Below are 15,159 nucleotides of genomic sequence, written 5' to 3'. Positions count from 1 at the left end.
ACGGCAACAAATGTGGTCTTAAATATCATTAATAGAAGCTCAAATGAAGTCCATGCTGCTTGAAATCAAACAGGGTTAGTGATCAGCACTTTACACGTCATCCAGTGAAAATAAAATCGGGTTAAAGCGACGCCATCTAAACTCCATTTCTTCAGATTATTGTTGTATGTGCTCGTTACATTGATACATATTTATTAATCAGTTTTATTGATCTCAGCCTTCAAATTGTCCACTTCGGCCGAACATGATCACTAAATGCTGAGTAAGGAATTTACTAATACTACTCCATCAATACAGTGAATCTTTTATAAGTTATAGGCTGATTATTCCTTTTAATTGACCTGAAAATACTTTAATTCATCAGCCTGCAGGCTTGTATGAAATCATGTGGTATTCTGCCCCTACCTGAAAAACATATGTTTGGCGTTGTGAATTATTATTATTATGAGGACAGTGTCTTCATTAGCTCTTAGGTTACGCAGTGAATGATTTTTAACTTTCAGAGCTGCAGGTCTCTAAACTCTACGATGTTAAATCATCGGACTGATAAAATGTTGTTGTGATTTACATTAACCATCTCTAGTGACATTCATGCGATTTTCACAAGACACAGCAAACTGGTTAAGACTCATCAACAGATGCAGTTTAATCAACAGTTTTTCAGAGGACACAGAAATCGAGTGTACGAGACGACGTGGTTTAGTTCCAGCAAACACAAGAGTTAAATCCCTCCTCAACTTTGCAGCCAAGCAACAGCCACATCACCTTAAAGTGATTCATTTCTGAAATGCTTTTTTTTTTGATGCACGTTATGTGCACAGTGCAGTAGGTTAAACAATTATTCATAACAATGCAATTAATGTAATATATCTTGTGAAAATATCTCAAGTGAACAGGTTTAAAACAAACCAAAAGCTTCGGAAATGAATATTTAATTTGAGATTGTCACCTCGAATGAAATCAACTACTCTGAGCATTTCAGAAAAACATCTGGACTGAAGTATTTACGGAAGCAAAATGACGGCCCGCTGGAGACTGGAGACACTGGTTAGTGTGAGGTACTGTGCAGCACACGATGAAGACTTTATTACTGTCAGGGATCCAGTAACAATCTCTCATGGCAGTCGTGACAATCAAATCCAGGCCAAGCAAAACACAAATGAAAGGTTTGTCAAAGAGCAGCAGCAGCAGCATAATGGATCACGCTTCACTCCGGTCAGTCCATCCATGTTCTTCTTCAACACTTGGTGAAGTTAATGAGGTTAGCTTAGTGGGCACAGTTACACCATAAACAATACTTGTGGATAAGATGTTCTGTAGCTCTTGATTTACAAAAAACAAAACATAAAAATAAAAAAATCCACTGTCCAAGCCGATTACAGCTCTCTTCATAAATGGATGAGACAATGAGAAAATTGCAGCAGTGTGCCTCAAGGGTGAGCAGCAATATTTCCATCCAACAACATGGGCCGTGTACAGATTAGAAGGCAGGTGGACAAACACTACAAACAGTTAACACACGGAGCCTGGCAGTTGTAAAGCAGGAAATGGGCTGCGCAGAAAATTTGGCAAAAGAATATTTACAGTGGACCGAAACCAGATGGGAACAAGTATGTAACAAGAAGCTTCAAAAAAAAAATGAATAAGTTGAGCTTATGCTTTCCTGCTGTACAACTCAGACTTTAAAGCTTCGAGCTGGTTACGAGGTCTTGGTTGACCCTCTCCTCCTCTGTGACACGAAATGTTAACGGCAACCTGGGATTGTCTGCAACACTTCCTTTATCAACAATGACCTCTGACAGAATTTAAGGCTGTCCCCTAATGACTGCAACACGCCACCAGGCATAACGTGGTTTGGGCGTAACGACTGGTGGAAGATTCAGTCTGGAATCACCAAAAAAAGCACTGAAACCCTGATATGCATCACCTCATGTACACGATTACAACAAGAAAGACATTTCCATGAGCATTAAGTCTGTCCTAAGGACACTAGAGGAACGCAGTATTTTAATTATTTTTTAAGTACAAACCAAAGTTTGAAACTGATCTGTCCTAAATCATTAAATCTGGGAATTTGTGAGAAAAGGATAAGCAGTAATTGCATTAATAATAATAAAAACTACTTTTCATGAAAAAGCGCATTTTGTAAATAAATATTCCTGTATGTATTAAGCAATGTGTAAATAATGTGCCAGCTCATCCATACCTAGACCAGGACCTCGTCGCCCACTAGATTCCCATCCACTCACCAACAGTCAGGTTGTTTATCAGGCTTTACTGTCAGGAACTACTGTTTAAAGCCAAAGTGATTATGTCAACATTATAATAATTTTGCGTCCAATACAGATATCAAGATTTGGGACAAATCTGATGACAATACTTTACATTGGCCGACAGTTATTTTATTTTTAAACATTTAAAAAAGCAGACAAATTACCTTAATACTGATCCCTTACACTGACCGTTCATTCTGACCTGGATACTGACATGGAACATTTTTTCAAAATAAAAATAGTAAAAGTAAATTTTTTGGGAAATTTTGTCATTGCTCTGCGGTAGACAAAACGGTGTAATGCTGAAACTGGATGATCTCAAACCTAGTTTGGTTTTTCTGTAGTGCACTTTCATATTCATATTCCTCCTGCCAACAAAAACACCAAAGTCATGGTGAAACACTACGGAGCAAAAATGACAAAAAGCAGTGAAGTGGAAAAAAAAAAACTTCCCTTCATCTGTGAGTTGATGGATAATTCCAAAGCTTTGATGTACACAGTTTAAGATTTTACTTTTGTCACTTACAGGCTGCATAGTAACAACAATAAAACAATGTATATAGAGTAATAATTAAATTATGCTCAAAGTGTTCCTATCTCACGTGTATCTGTCTTAGTTTTTTTTTTTACAAAAATACGGTGTCTGGATTTATTAAACTATGCACACTTATTACATTACCAGCTTTTACAGGATTCAAAAGTATTATCTATTATAATATTTTACTCTGGACTGTACGGACCTATGTCCAAGTACTTTTCCATAAATGGAAAGAAGATCTCTTAGTCTGGTGACAGCCTTAAATCCCATGTTTTGAATCTGCATGTTCATTGGTACAATATGAGCACATGACCAAAAAATTCAAAGTGCAGAATTTAAAAAAAAAGCTTTCTGTCACTGTTAATATTCAGTAAATTTGAAACTAGTGTAAATGCAGCACTTGTCCATGTTTCTTTTCAAGACTTCATCACAAAGAGGAGAGTTCAACTGAGACTTTCCAAATGCTAACACATAATCTTTCCAGCCCCACATTTCAGTGCAGCATGGTCTATTACAACAGAACAAAACAACATAATGCAATAAGTTAATAAGCATTATCTACTTCACATTATGCACAAATATCATGCATATGTAGCAAACTTATAATTTTTACTTATCCAATCATATTAAAATAATGCATAGGTATAAAAATTGGATATGCAAACACTATCATACGTATTAAACAATCTGTACAGAAATGTTGCAATATGTTTTTTTTTAGGATTTTTTAAAAACATTTTTTTCCACGTATAACAGAATTGGGATAAAGTAAAAAAATAAATATCCTATGTACAATCACATCAGCCATTCCAAAGTTATTGTCACTGCAAAAAAAAGCAAAGGCGAGAAGATATCAAATGTTAGTTCAAACAATCGTCACGGTGAAGTTTCCAAACAGTGTGTGAGTTGCCTCAGTGATGAGCAACAAACCAAGACAAACTCTCGGACTTACTTTATTCCAGCATCCTGGTACAGGTAAGCCATCGTCCCCCTGGAGGAAGAAAGGCAAGATGTTGAATGAAAAATAGTGTGCACTGCACAGATGAACTATATTATCATGCACGTGTGAAACAACAATGCAAACAAAACCAGTTTACAATTACATCCAAGAAAAACACTGGAAACCAATATTTTTCTTCAAAGAGTAGCAAAGTTCTGAGTTATTTTGGCAATCCAGGGTTCTGAAGGTAAAAGTCATGTTCTGTTTCTACATATGCACTGACAATCTGTGCCCAAATCAGAACTTTCAAAGTGCAAACAGATTTCCTAGTTACTTTTTTTGATAATGATGTTTACGGATTCATACAGTCATTTCATACAGTAGAATCTGGGTTATAACTATAATTCTGGACATGGATAATGTCATGTAAATGACAATTTGGAAAGTTGCTGATTGAATAAAATCCATTAATCCTGTTTCTTGATGATGTCAGATAACATTAGTGAAAGATAATGTTCTGCCTCTTTAGTGCTCGTATGTTCAAGGCCCTTTCACACTGGACAAAAATATGTCTTCTGTCTTCAGTGTTAAAAAGGACAATCAGAATTCATTGAGTCCAAAGACTGCAGTAGTCACTGCTATTTGTCTGGCTCCAGCTCACTTTAAACTGGTTTCACAGCAGGTTTGTGTTCTGCTGTAAACCAGATTACTTGATAATCTCAATTTACCCAGTGTATAATGTTAATGTGTTCAGGAATGTAAAGGGAATAATTAAAAGAACCCTTTACTTTCAGAACCAGAGGCCCCCCACCCCAACTTCTTCAAACCATAATTTAAACAAAGATTTCATAATTTTCATACTTATTCTCATAAGTACAATAAAACAAATGAGACAATATTTAGAGATCTTTTTGGAGTATGGCAGTAAGCTTGGTAAGACAGATTTCTCTATGACACAGCTCTTGTTCCAGTACCAGCTGAGGCTTTCCAGTTTCTGGGAAAAGACAGATGCTAAGAAGAATATTAAACAATTATGTAAAGGTTTTACGCTTAAATTAACAAGTTTATATGATAAAAGTCTAAAACAAATCCTTACCTGTACAGATAAAATTCAGAAATGACAGATTCCCTTTTCCCCGTACCAGACTTCAGAACCTTGATCATCTTGCAACAACTCACCTTTGACAGGAATTTGGAGATGACCCTAAGAACTGACTGTGCATGTGCAGACAACATCGTGACACATCTGCTCGATCAACCATTATCTGCAACTGATAGTACCTATCATCTTCTGAGCAGTGTCCACCTTTAATGCTACAAACTCATCCCCAAAGCACGTGAGGCTAAAAGTCCACACATGGAACCTAGAAAAAAATGACTCATGTTTCCGTGAAGCCTTCCAGGCTAACACCAGGACTGATCCATCAGATTCCTCTGGTTCCCTCTGCTACTCATCAACTATCCTATACTGTTGCCTTGAGGTTGGTATATATTGGTGCTCCATGCAAAAGATGGTAAAGGAAACAAGGGATTATGAATAAAAGCTCTAGTATTCTTAATATAGGAAATTTGAAGGATTAGAAAAAAAAAAGATTATTTGTGGTTATATATTTAGGGATATTAGTCACAATCACGTCTGCATTTGAAGTTAAGAGAAAGTTTTAGTCACTGTAGAGGGAAAAGTTGTATTGAACGAGTGTTTGTTCTCGGAGAGGAAGGCTCGTTCATGTTAGTTCTATGGGAGGTCAGTTGGGAAAGTTCTGGCTTATTACTTGGCGAGTCGACTGCAATAAGTACAGTTAAAAAACCAAACGTGCATGTTTCTTTGTGAATTTAAAGTGCATCGTCTGAGTGCCAACGTGCCGGGATGCGGTTAGAAATAGCTCGTGGCATGCTGGGAAAAGTGAAGGGAAAGAAAGAGCACCATACCACAGGGCAAGGGGCATCCAGCCCATCAAGGCCTGGCAAGCCTGGTTCACCTTTCTCCCCTTTAAAGCCTCGGAAACCCTGTTTGTGAAATCAACCGTTTAAATCAACAGCGTTGCAGCTCAAGGAGTGTTCGTCCTCCCCTGCTTGATGGTAGGACGGTCTCCACTCTTGTCCACCGGGTGACTGGATTTAGGTGTCCTAAAACAGGCGGGCAGCCTGAGACGGACAGGAAGCAGGCTCACTGAGAAGAGTCGGGATGGGCCTGGGGGGGGTTGGGTCGAAGTGTTCAGTCACAGTACTGTGCAGAGCTTCAGTTAGATTTATCACCTGTTCTTTAACGTGGCTGCCTGATTCCTGTCCGTCTCATTCCTGCAAAAAAAGAAGAAGCTCCCCAAGCCGAGTTGTGGTCTGTGGTCTACTCAAGACATTGTTTTCTCCCTGATTGACAGAGGAAAATCTTTTTTTTTTTTGGATTCTTTAAAAATGAATCAACAAATCAAATTTAAGATTTCGTCAATTCAGTCATTTACTTTATCCAGAACTGGAGTAGACCGGACCAAACCCTTCCTGGGGTTGATTAGAACCACTGAATACCAGAGCCAAAAGGAAGCCGACCACCGAATACAAACTGAAGCTCTACATATTTACAGTATGTTGTATTCTGAAGTAGTGCTCCTTCCCTTTGCCTCTTGGCTACACATTGGGCAACTGACATACCAACGGACAGGGGGCATCTAATCCAGGTGCTCCTTGGTCTCCCTTATCCCCTTTGGCCCCCCTGTTGCCTTTCTTGCCCCTCTCTCCCTGCAAACAGCGTATTACAAAAAGACAAACTTTAGTGCCTCCTCATTTTAAGGCACACACGAAGCAAATCTTTGCTGTTTTGCTTTCACGTAAATGTAATTTAGACAATATGAAAAATAAGTTATTTTAATTCTCTAATGTGTTTGGTTTGCTTTTTTTTTTTAAAGAACAACATGATTTTTAAAGTTAAATGTAGTGGAAGGGGGAGGTGAGTAGAAGTAGTTAGGGAAGGGTAGTTTAATCAGCCAGTGAAGTTGGTCAGCAGGTTTCATCCAAGCATTTCTTTTTAAGTACCTATACTTGTGAAAGGGCTTTTACATGTATTTTCATTTTTCTATTTTATCACAAAAGATAACCTGCCGAACAAACCATTAAATATGACAATGAACAACAGAATAATATCCAAAAATAAAAAGTAAAGAGTAACGTCCATCTCCACTGTTGCCTAGCGCTTGCTCTTTGTGGGAACAGTTGGGTTTATTGTAAGATATTTACCTTACTATTTAAAGTGCCTCTACAGACCTCTACAGCCTGTGCCTCATCTCTGTTTAAGGAAAGAGGCTCCAGACTTCATCAGCTGGTACGAGCAAAACTCTTACAAAGCTGATCATCGAATTGGGAAATGCAGACAGCAGGTTTGGAAAGCAGGACAAATGGATACAAAAATGACACAATTATTATGAGTTCTGCTACATCCATCCTTTTTCTTTGAACTGCCCAACAATAGCACAGCATACAAATGTTAAATTGGTGGAATGCTCCTTAAAGATTTTAGTACTTGGTAAGACCTTATTCCCACTGTACGCAGTTAACAGGATGATACTGAACCACCGCTTGATCATAATATCAACTGAATACCTGCTCACCAAAGGCTGTACTGGTTCAGATAAAGCAATTACATTATGTAAAGGGAATTCAGTGTGGTAAGAAGATTAATCTGCGACCTGACTGCAATGTTCTCCCAGGGCTGTCTGAGCGTCGCCTGCACAACTCAAATCTCAATTGCCCTTTTACCCCAATCAGACAGAGGGTGTTTTGCAGACGAGGCAATGTGAGGTGCACCATTGCTTTTTTGGCTGAGGCCAAAAATGTATTTTTAAAAAAGCAGTGCAATTGTTGCTAGGCGACCATCAAATCACCTGTTCTTGGACTAATTGTGACATTGTTGTGGAGTACAGTTTATTTAAATATACAGGCTAAAGGCGGAAGGTATACCCTCAGGCGATGTTCTGCTGTAGGTTAAAGTGTTATCAAAGGAAGCCTCTCACTGCAAGAACTCCATTCTGTCTGATCCGGGGCCTAACACCTTATTTCAACATAGATCTGTGTACCTTTTTTGAGTCAACCAAAACTCCATCCATGCCTATGGTAACCTAGATGATCGCTTGTTATGTGTTTAGCAAAACTCCTTGTATTTTTGCCTGGAGTCTTTGCTGGTTGCATGCTAGCAGTGCAGTGTACAGAGTACATGCATAGAGGTTCATACTTAAAACAAAGTATTTTTTCGAAACTGGCCACACCTCTTCACTTATTTGTCGCCATGCATTATTAGTCCTGTTTCGGTCTTGATAATGCCCAATGCCCTTATTAAGTACAGTAACTTGTCTCCCATGGCTGCAGTGGCTTTTATATCCACTGTGCAAGTTGAATGGAAGTATGGACATAAAATAAATGTGGAAACAGGACGTGAGGCTACTGTCGAATGATCTGATCGCAAATGCAAAGCCTGGCTGTGAGTGTTCTTAGTAGCAGAAGCTCAAATTCGGAGATCAGCGAGGTTCATGCAGCCACTGTACATAGCTCAAAACCTTTCTTTGTGCAGTCTTACTTTTCGTCGACAGAGCTGTTGTGCTACTCAGGAAATTATGAAGCTCACTCCATTAGACAATTAAAGGTTCTGTCTGATCGGTTGTGTGGAATCTCACCTAAACTTGTCTGGGAAATTGTTAGCTCGGAAATATGCAAAATATTTGGTGTACCAGCATCTACAGCATACATTTTGACAGTGATGGGAGAGCACTGCTCGACAACGCGGGGTATGGGTCACAGGGTCAGGGGTTGGAGGGACTACATGGGAGCTTGCAAGGAAGAGGGACTGTTAAGTAGGAGGAGTAAAGAGGAGGTGTAAGAGCGGTAAGATTAACCAAGGCTAAGGTTTGTGAGAGGGAGAGAGGGCAACCCGGCAATAAACAGAGCCACGGGCCACAGAGCAAGGTGGAGGGAAGGAAAAGGGGATAGGAAGACCTGTGGAAACAAAGGAAGACAGGACAAAGAGTAAAAAACACAAACACTATCCCACAGCTTCAACACCTTCAACTGGACCAGTCCCAGGTCTGTTATTCTGAAATTGTGCATTGAAAACAGTGCCTCTTTTGATAGAGGACAGGCCAGTTGAATGTGCTGAAGGGGCTTATGTAATGTGGATACTTAAAAAGGTGGGAGTGGAAATATTAAGAGTCACAGGTTAATGGGAAGGAAACGGAAACATTCATTTTAGAGGAAGGGTATGTGGACATTGCAAACACATTCTCTGAGACGCTACAACCTGGAGATGAAATACGTTTTGTTTTTTTACACACTATCGTTTGGCAGGGCTGTTTTCAAATTAAGTGCCAATGAATGGTTTGACATTGTGTGAAATGAGCTTCTGTGCCGTATTATTTCCAAGAGGAGGAAGATGGGGATCAGTCTCATTTGTGTTTGATAGCGAAGTACAGAACCAGAGTCAGGATCTTGTTGGCCCACAGCTTAGCCCCCAGGGAGCTACTCACAGTCAGTGCACCCTATTGCTGTCCACCAAAATATAGTTTGGGTATATAGCGCCCCCAAAAGGACAAACTGTGATTTAACCATGTGTGGATTATCATGTTATTTATATTCGTCAACATGTGTTATGTGCTATTTACACATCCAGCTGACACAGAACAACATTATCATTCACTTTGAGAGGTTGGATCTGGCCATCTGATGATGGTAAGTTCAATATTCACTCTCCTTTTAGCTTTGGTTTGGTTTCATTTTTGAAAAAGAAAAAAATATTTGACTCTTTAGTTAAATGCTCTGCAGCAGCTACACATCTGCTGTTAGGGGTGTCAAGGGTAGTTGTGTTTATGTGAGCTTTTCTCAGCGACACAGAGCAGTGAGGCCGACACCCGAATTTGCTCCATTAGTATTAATACAACTGTTGTAATTCCTCGAAATGAGACTGATTTCCACCTTTTTCTCTATTTCAAGTCTGAACTGAATCCACATTATGAAGTCACAGAAGACAACAAAATGGGATTCTGCTTGAGGTAAATGTAGCTTTCTCAGGATCAAGATAAATTTTCTTTGATATAAAAAAATTATAAATATATAATTGGACGTCTTGTGATCCGTTTAAGTTCAAAACAAAGCCTCTGCAAAACAAATACATTTGCCAAGACATCTTGTGGTAAATTATTCAGAGTCATTAAACAAAAACAATCAAAGCAAACTATCTGAATCATGTGGTTGTCTCTTCATGTGTGATATCAAAGAGATCATCTACATCATTTATTGATATTCGGCTGTTTAATTCATGTGTCCTTCTTGAGAGCATCTTTGAAGTCAACACAACTCTGCTCAGGTGACCAATTATGGCCCCGCAAGGCAGGTTAAATAATACTGCGTATGCAAATGTCAGCCCGCCCTGTAATATAAGATTCATGAAGTGTTCGGTTCACCTGCTGAATTTAATACAGTAAAAGACATGAAAGTGACCTGCTCTGTGTGTATTGCATGGATGGAATCTGATGTGTGACCATTGGCCAGAATCATGTTCCTGCTTCTTCTAACTTTATCACTGATGATAATAAAGAAGAAGAAAAATCATTGTAGGCAGTGTCTTACCCGGTTCCCTTTGAGTCCTTGTGGTCCTACTAAACCCTGCAAAAAGAAATTAAAAATAACATTAGTGGCTTTGGTTATTTGAATATTTTTTCCTGGCTGGGAATATAATATTTTAATATGGACAACCGACATTGTAACATTATATAGCTTAACAGAAAATGATTGGAAGTCTAATTGGTCCCCTTTAAAATCGAAGTACAGCCTTACAGGGATGCCTTGAGGCCCAGTTGGTCCTGGTAATCCTGTGTCTCCCTTCTGCGCCTGTGGTGAGAAAGGGCAAGAAAAATCCAAAGTGTATATTGTCCTAAAATTATCAAGTTATTTTGGAATATTCTCTTTTCGAAACACAGACACTCACTCTATCTCCCTTTGGTCCTGCTGGCCCTGGCACACCTGCTGGTCCTATTAGACCCTTTAAAAAAGAAAAAGAAAATAAATACCTTTCAGCAGATACAAACAGAATAGTACCAGGAAAATCTGTTAAAACAGTAAATCAACAAGCTGTTTGGTGCTCATGAATAGATGTCACAAAAAGAAAATGTAATGGTTCTTTTAGACCATTTTTTTTTTTAAAGTAATCCAGAGTGACAGAAAATACCCTGACACAAAGACACCATTAAGCTTGTTGAACTACTGTCATAAAAAAAAGGAAGGAAAATGAATAAAATGTCAACGGCTGCATTTCTCCCGTCTGAGTAGCAGTCAGGATTGGAGAGGAAGACCTTGCATGTCAGGCATATCCAGCATGTACAGTGCTGTATGCAATACAGCCGTCCAAATGTACTATACGTGTCAACATGCAGCACGGGCATCCCTGCATGCTCCTTTTGGATTCGTAGCAATGGCGGCTTTACTCGTATAGGATCAGGACGCAGGGAACTGTGGAGGCAGGATTGAGGACTGAGGATATACACTTCATCGTTATGGTTCAGACATGTCGGAAACTCAAAGCAGCTCTCGACAACAGTTCGCTAAATAAAGGTTTACATCCTTTCAACGTATGTGGGAGAGATGCTTATCTGGGAGTGGTACATGTTATTGTTAATATCATTATCCTGAATTTATGAAGGAAACAGGTAGACATGTTAGACAAAAAAAGAATAAAAGCAGGTCCCTGTTACAAACCTGTATTAAAATCAAGGTCTTGTTCTTTCTTAATTGAAGAATTTATAGTATTTTTTACTGTTTAAGCCAATACTAATCTATATGTTATATCTTATCACTGACACATATCCATCATCATTTGTCAGACACTATAAATGATAATACCATTATACATTATCTGTAATAACTATTATTGGCCCGTATGACAACCAGCCCATGACAGTTAACAGGGTTTGTTATTTATGTACTAAGAAATCCTTTGCTTAGTTTGGATATTAGATTTACATCAAAGTAAATGACTGTTGTAGGGGTAGTGCTCCGAACAAACATAAACCATGGCAACTTAAGGATGTGTACAGTTGCCAAGTTAAAACTAGATTCTCCGTACCAGTGCATCCTCAGAACCCAACCCTGAACAGTTCTGTCCTGACAGAGCAACTTTAGGAAGAAAAAAGAGACAGGACAAGCATGGGAAGCAGGAAAGCAAGCGGACATGACAAGCAGACGTGGCAGACACCAAGCAAGCTGTAGCAGGTTGGGGGAGGGAGGGGTGGAGGAGGAAGAGGAGGAGGAGGAGAAGGGTGAGGGGACAGGACTTGCGCCACTCACCACTGGACCCGGTCTGCCGTCTAACCCATGAGCCCCCTGTATAGCGTTGTACACAGTTAGAGCAGAGATGATGGGGGGAGATGGTGGGAGGGAAAGGTGGGGTGGGTTGGGGACGGGATGGGGATGGGATGGGGAGGTGGGTGAGTGAGTGAAGCTGTGACTCGAGTGACTTCAAAAACACATTCAGATGATGACAAATGAAGGGTGATGAAAGTGGTGGAGGTGAAGTGAACGACAGTAATAGTGAGTAACTTTTGCTGGTCACGGTGGGTGATGACGTCAGGTCTGCGACCATGTTGTCACTCGTGGTGAAACTCTGGCTTCACATTCACTGTCATGACATAACATCGTGTTTGCGGATGTGCGGACAATGTGCACCAACGCAGCACCTGCGTGGGTGGCAGTCGTGACAGCCCACTGTAAAGCAGTATCCTGAAATTCACACGGAACGACCATCTCTGTATATCCCCATATCATTCAGTCTAACATTGCTTGTTAGCTGCTCCCTGTCTACATACCAGGACACAATTAAACTGTTGCTTGATACGACCTGTGCTAGCTGGAACAAAATTGCTTCCTGTTTTCACCTGGTAAGAATCAATAGGTATTATTATTACTGAAATACAAATGTTTACTTGTATAACATGTATCTTAAATTCTGCAAGCTCATTTTCCCGCATTATGATGAGCGTCAATTTTTTTGTGTTCCCTCAAAAACTTCCTTTTGAATCCACTTCAATAATGTAATAATGTTCTACCATTTTTGTCTCTCTACATGAGTTTGGTTAAACCACCAAGTAATCTTGGCCACTGTATATTTCATGGAGATACTCTTAACCCCCCTTGTCAGCTGGTTAGAGTATACACATGCTCAGTTTCAATGAAGGAATACAATGTAACAATTACATAATGAAAAGTTGTTGCATCACTGTAACAATACAGTTGTATCAGATGAGGAAAAAAAGGGGTTACCGTGGCATTTATGACGTGATACATATGCTGCTAACAGGTGAAAAGCCTGTGTGCTTAATCTGAGTCAACACTTGTGAATTCATGGTCACAGAAGACACAAGATTTCCATCCTCAGAGTGACTCTGTGCAAGAGTTAAGATAGAGGTTTTTTGAATGCGAGTGTAAACCAAGAACAAAGATTAGAAACCCAACAGCACACCATTTTGAAGAGTATGTTAGCACCCCCGTATAAAAATAGCCCAAATATCAATTGAATCACATGTCTGTACTGAATCAGTGATATGTTGTAATTCCTGAAAATGATCAAGACTGAATAAGAAAACAAAGTGAAACTTACAGGGAGTCCAAGATGGCCTCTGTCTCCCTTGTCGCCCTTTTGACCCGTTGCTCCCTTTTCCCCCATGATGCCGATCCCCGGTTCACCCTAAGAGACAGGTTGTCACTCTTACACTTAAATGCATAGAATGGCTGCGACGCAGAAAACTCAGCACTGGAGGACGGCTTGATAAAATGAGAAGCTGGTGGTTTTTATTTCATGAAAATGATGTCTCACCTTAGGCCCTGAAACTCCTTGGGATCCCTGGATGAAACAAAAACAGTGGGATTAATGACAAAGTCTTTTCGCACTGGTGAAAATCAGTAATGACAAGAGATCAAAGAAATAGAAATACAAGTTGAAGACACCGTTGTGAGTATGAAGGATTTAAAGCTTAGGGGTTAAAGCATTTTTGACTCACTGCTGGGCCAACTGGTCCTGGAGGTCCTGACGGCCCTGGAGGACCATAGATCTAAAGACAAAAACAAGCAACAGGTTTTAATTCAGAAAATATTGTGCTTATTAGAACGGTGGGTTACTGAGACTAACACTCCTTACCATTTCCGACCTGGCTCCTTCTCCGGGATCGCCTTTAGGACCCTGTAACAGAAGGTAGCAAAGACACAGAGGGACACGAAATTGAAAATATAGCCAATCATGAGACAAACTACTTAACTGAATTAAAAAAAAAGCAATGCACAGGTTTTTTTTTTCCACACAGCACTTGGGATGAATACAGGATGTATTCTACTGTTCCTCTTGTGTCAGGCCAGAAACCTGGCCTGAAGGGGCACCATTGCGTACCATTGAGCCAGGTAATCCAATTGGGCCAGGGGCCCCTGTAGCCCCCTTTTCACCCGTAGGGCCATCTAAACCCTACAGAACAAGGAAGGGGAGATAGACGTCATGATAGTAGCTGAGCATTTTCAATTCAGGGACTGATGAGCTGAAGTGAGAGTATTGTGTTCATATCCAATCTCAGTGTTCATCACCACACCAATCAATACCAGAGTGTACTCCTTGTTTCCAATGACCTATCCCATATGGTCCCATCTAGTACTTATTAGCCTATTTTGTGTGGGTGGCTAACATGTCTGTGGTTAGCTGCTTGTTCTGGCTGGTTCTTGGGGCAAGGGTAAGGTTGTGTTGCCTTACAGTTAAACAGCTAACTTTTGTCAAACAAATAATGCCAATACTTCAAAACGACTCTGGGATTCCACCCCTTCAAACCTTCATCCAAGCGGACATTACACAGTTGTGGGTTTAGTACATGTGGAGAGGAATCCCCTAACAGCATGCAGGCACCAAACTTTACCCAGCCCCTTCACAGCAACGACTAATTTGATTAATTGTGAAGCATTTTGACCAGTTTTCCATCACTCATTTACATTGCCACGAAACGGCAAATAAGAAGGGTACATAAAACAGGCAAATCAATCTAGTCCTCAAATGTTACCCAGGGTAAGTACATATTGGGACTATAGGGGTCAACCACTGAAGACATTTTTTTAGAATAGAAAACTGAGCATCAAGCCAAGTATTAAGAGCATTTATGATGGAGTTAACACAAACAAATTTGCTAATTCAAAAAAATAAAAATTATTGCATTTAGAGTTGTATGCAAATGCAGCCAGGGACGCGATGCTGTCCGCCCTACATCGAAAACAACAACAACTAAAATTGAAAGCAAGAGCAAAATGTTTCTCTGTATGCTAACTGTAAAACATACACATCCAAAACTAGAAGTATTTACTGTGGGCTCTCAAAGTAACACCCGGCCACAAAATAAATAGCATTGCCCTCT

General features: G+C 39.8%; 1 protein-coding gene across 21 annotated transcripts in view; it reads right to left on the bottom strand.

Moving 5' to 3' along the window:
- col13a1 (collagen, type XIII, alpha 1) overlaps positions 1-15,159 on the bottom strand; it is a 94,513-nt gene that overhangs the window by 3,260 nt on the left and 76,094 nt on the right. For 15 of the 21 annotated variants that reach the window (XM_035606269.2, XM_035606289.2, XM_035606270.2 and 12 more), the window contains 11 exons: positions 14,160-14,231; positions 13,914-13,955; positions 13,777-13,827; positions 13,593-13,619; positions 13,377-13,463; positions 12,068-12,103; positions 10,713-10,766; positions 10,562-10,615; positions 10,355-10,390; positions 6,398-6,484; positions 3,764-3,802 (listed from right to left, as the gene is read on the bottom strand). In XM_035606269.2, coding sequence (XP_035462162.1) covers positions 3,764-3,802; positions 6,398-6,484; positions 10,355-10,390; positions 10,562-10,615; positions 10,713-10,766; positions 12,068-12,103; positions 13,377-13,463; positions 13,593-13,619; positions 13,777-13,827; positions 13,914-13,955; positions 14,160-14,231 — 585 coding nt within the window. Of the gene's footprint in view, positions 1-621; positions 3,636-3,763; positions 3,803-5,680; positions 5,759-6,397; positions 6,485-10,354; positions 10,391-10,561; positions 10,616-10,712; positions 10,767-12,067; positions 12,104-13,376; positions 13,464-13,592; positions 13,620-13,776; positions 13,828-13,913; positions 13,956-14,159; positions 14,232-15,159 lie in introns of those variants that run through there. The other 6 variants (XM_035606274.2, XM_035606276.2, XM_035606271.2 and 3 more) reach the window with 6 other exon arrangements.

The sequence above is a fragment of the Scophthalmus maximus genome, chromosome 10 (genome assembly GCF_022379125.1).
Source record: "Scophthalmus maximus strain ysfricsl-2021 chromosome 10, ASM2237912v1, whole genome shotgun sequence".
NCBI lineage: Eukaryota > Metazoa > Chordata > Actinopteri > Pleuronectiformes > Scophthalmidae > Scophthalmus > Scophthalmus maximus.
Note: the sequence above shows the minus strand (reverse complement) of the source record. Positions and strands in the feature narration are given on the sequence as shown.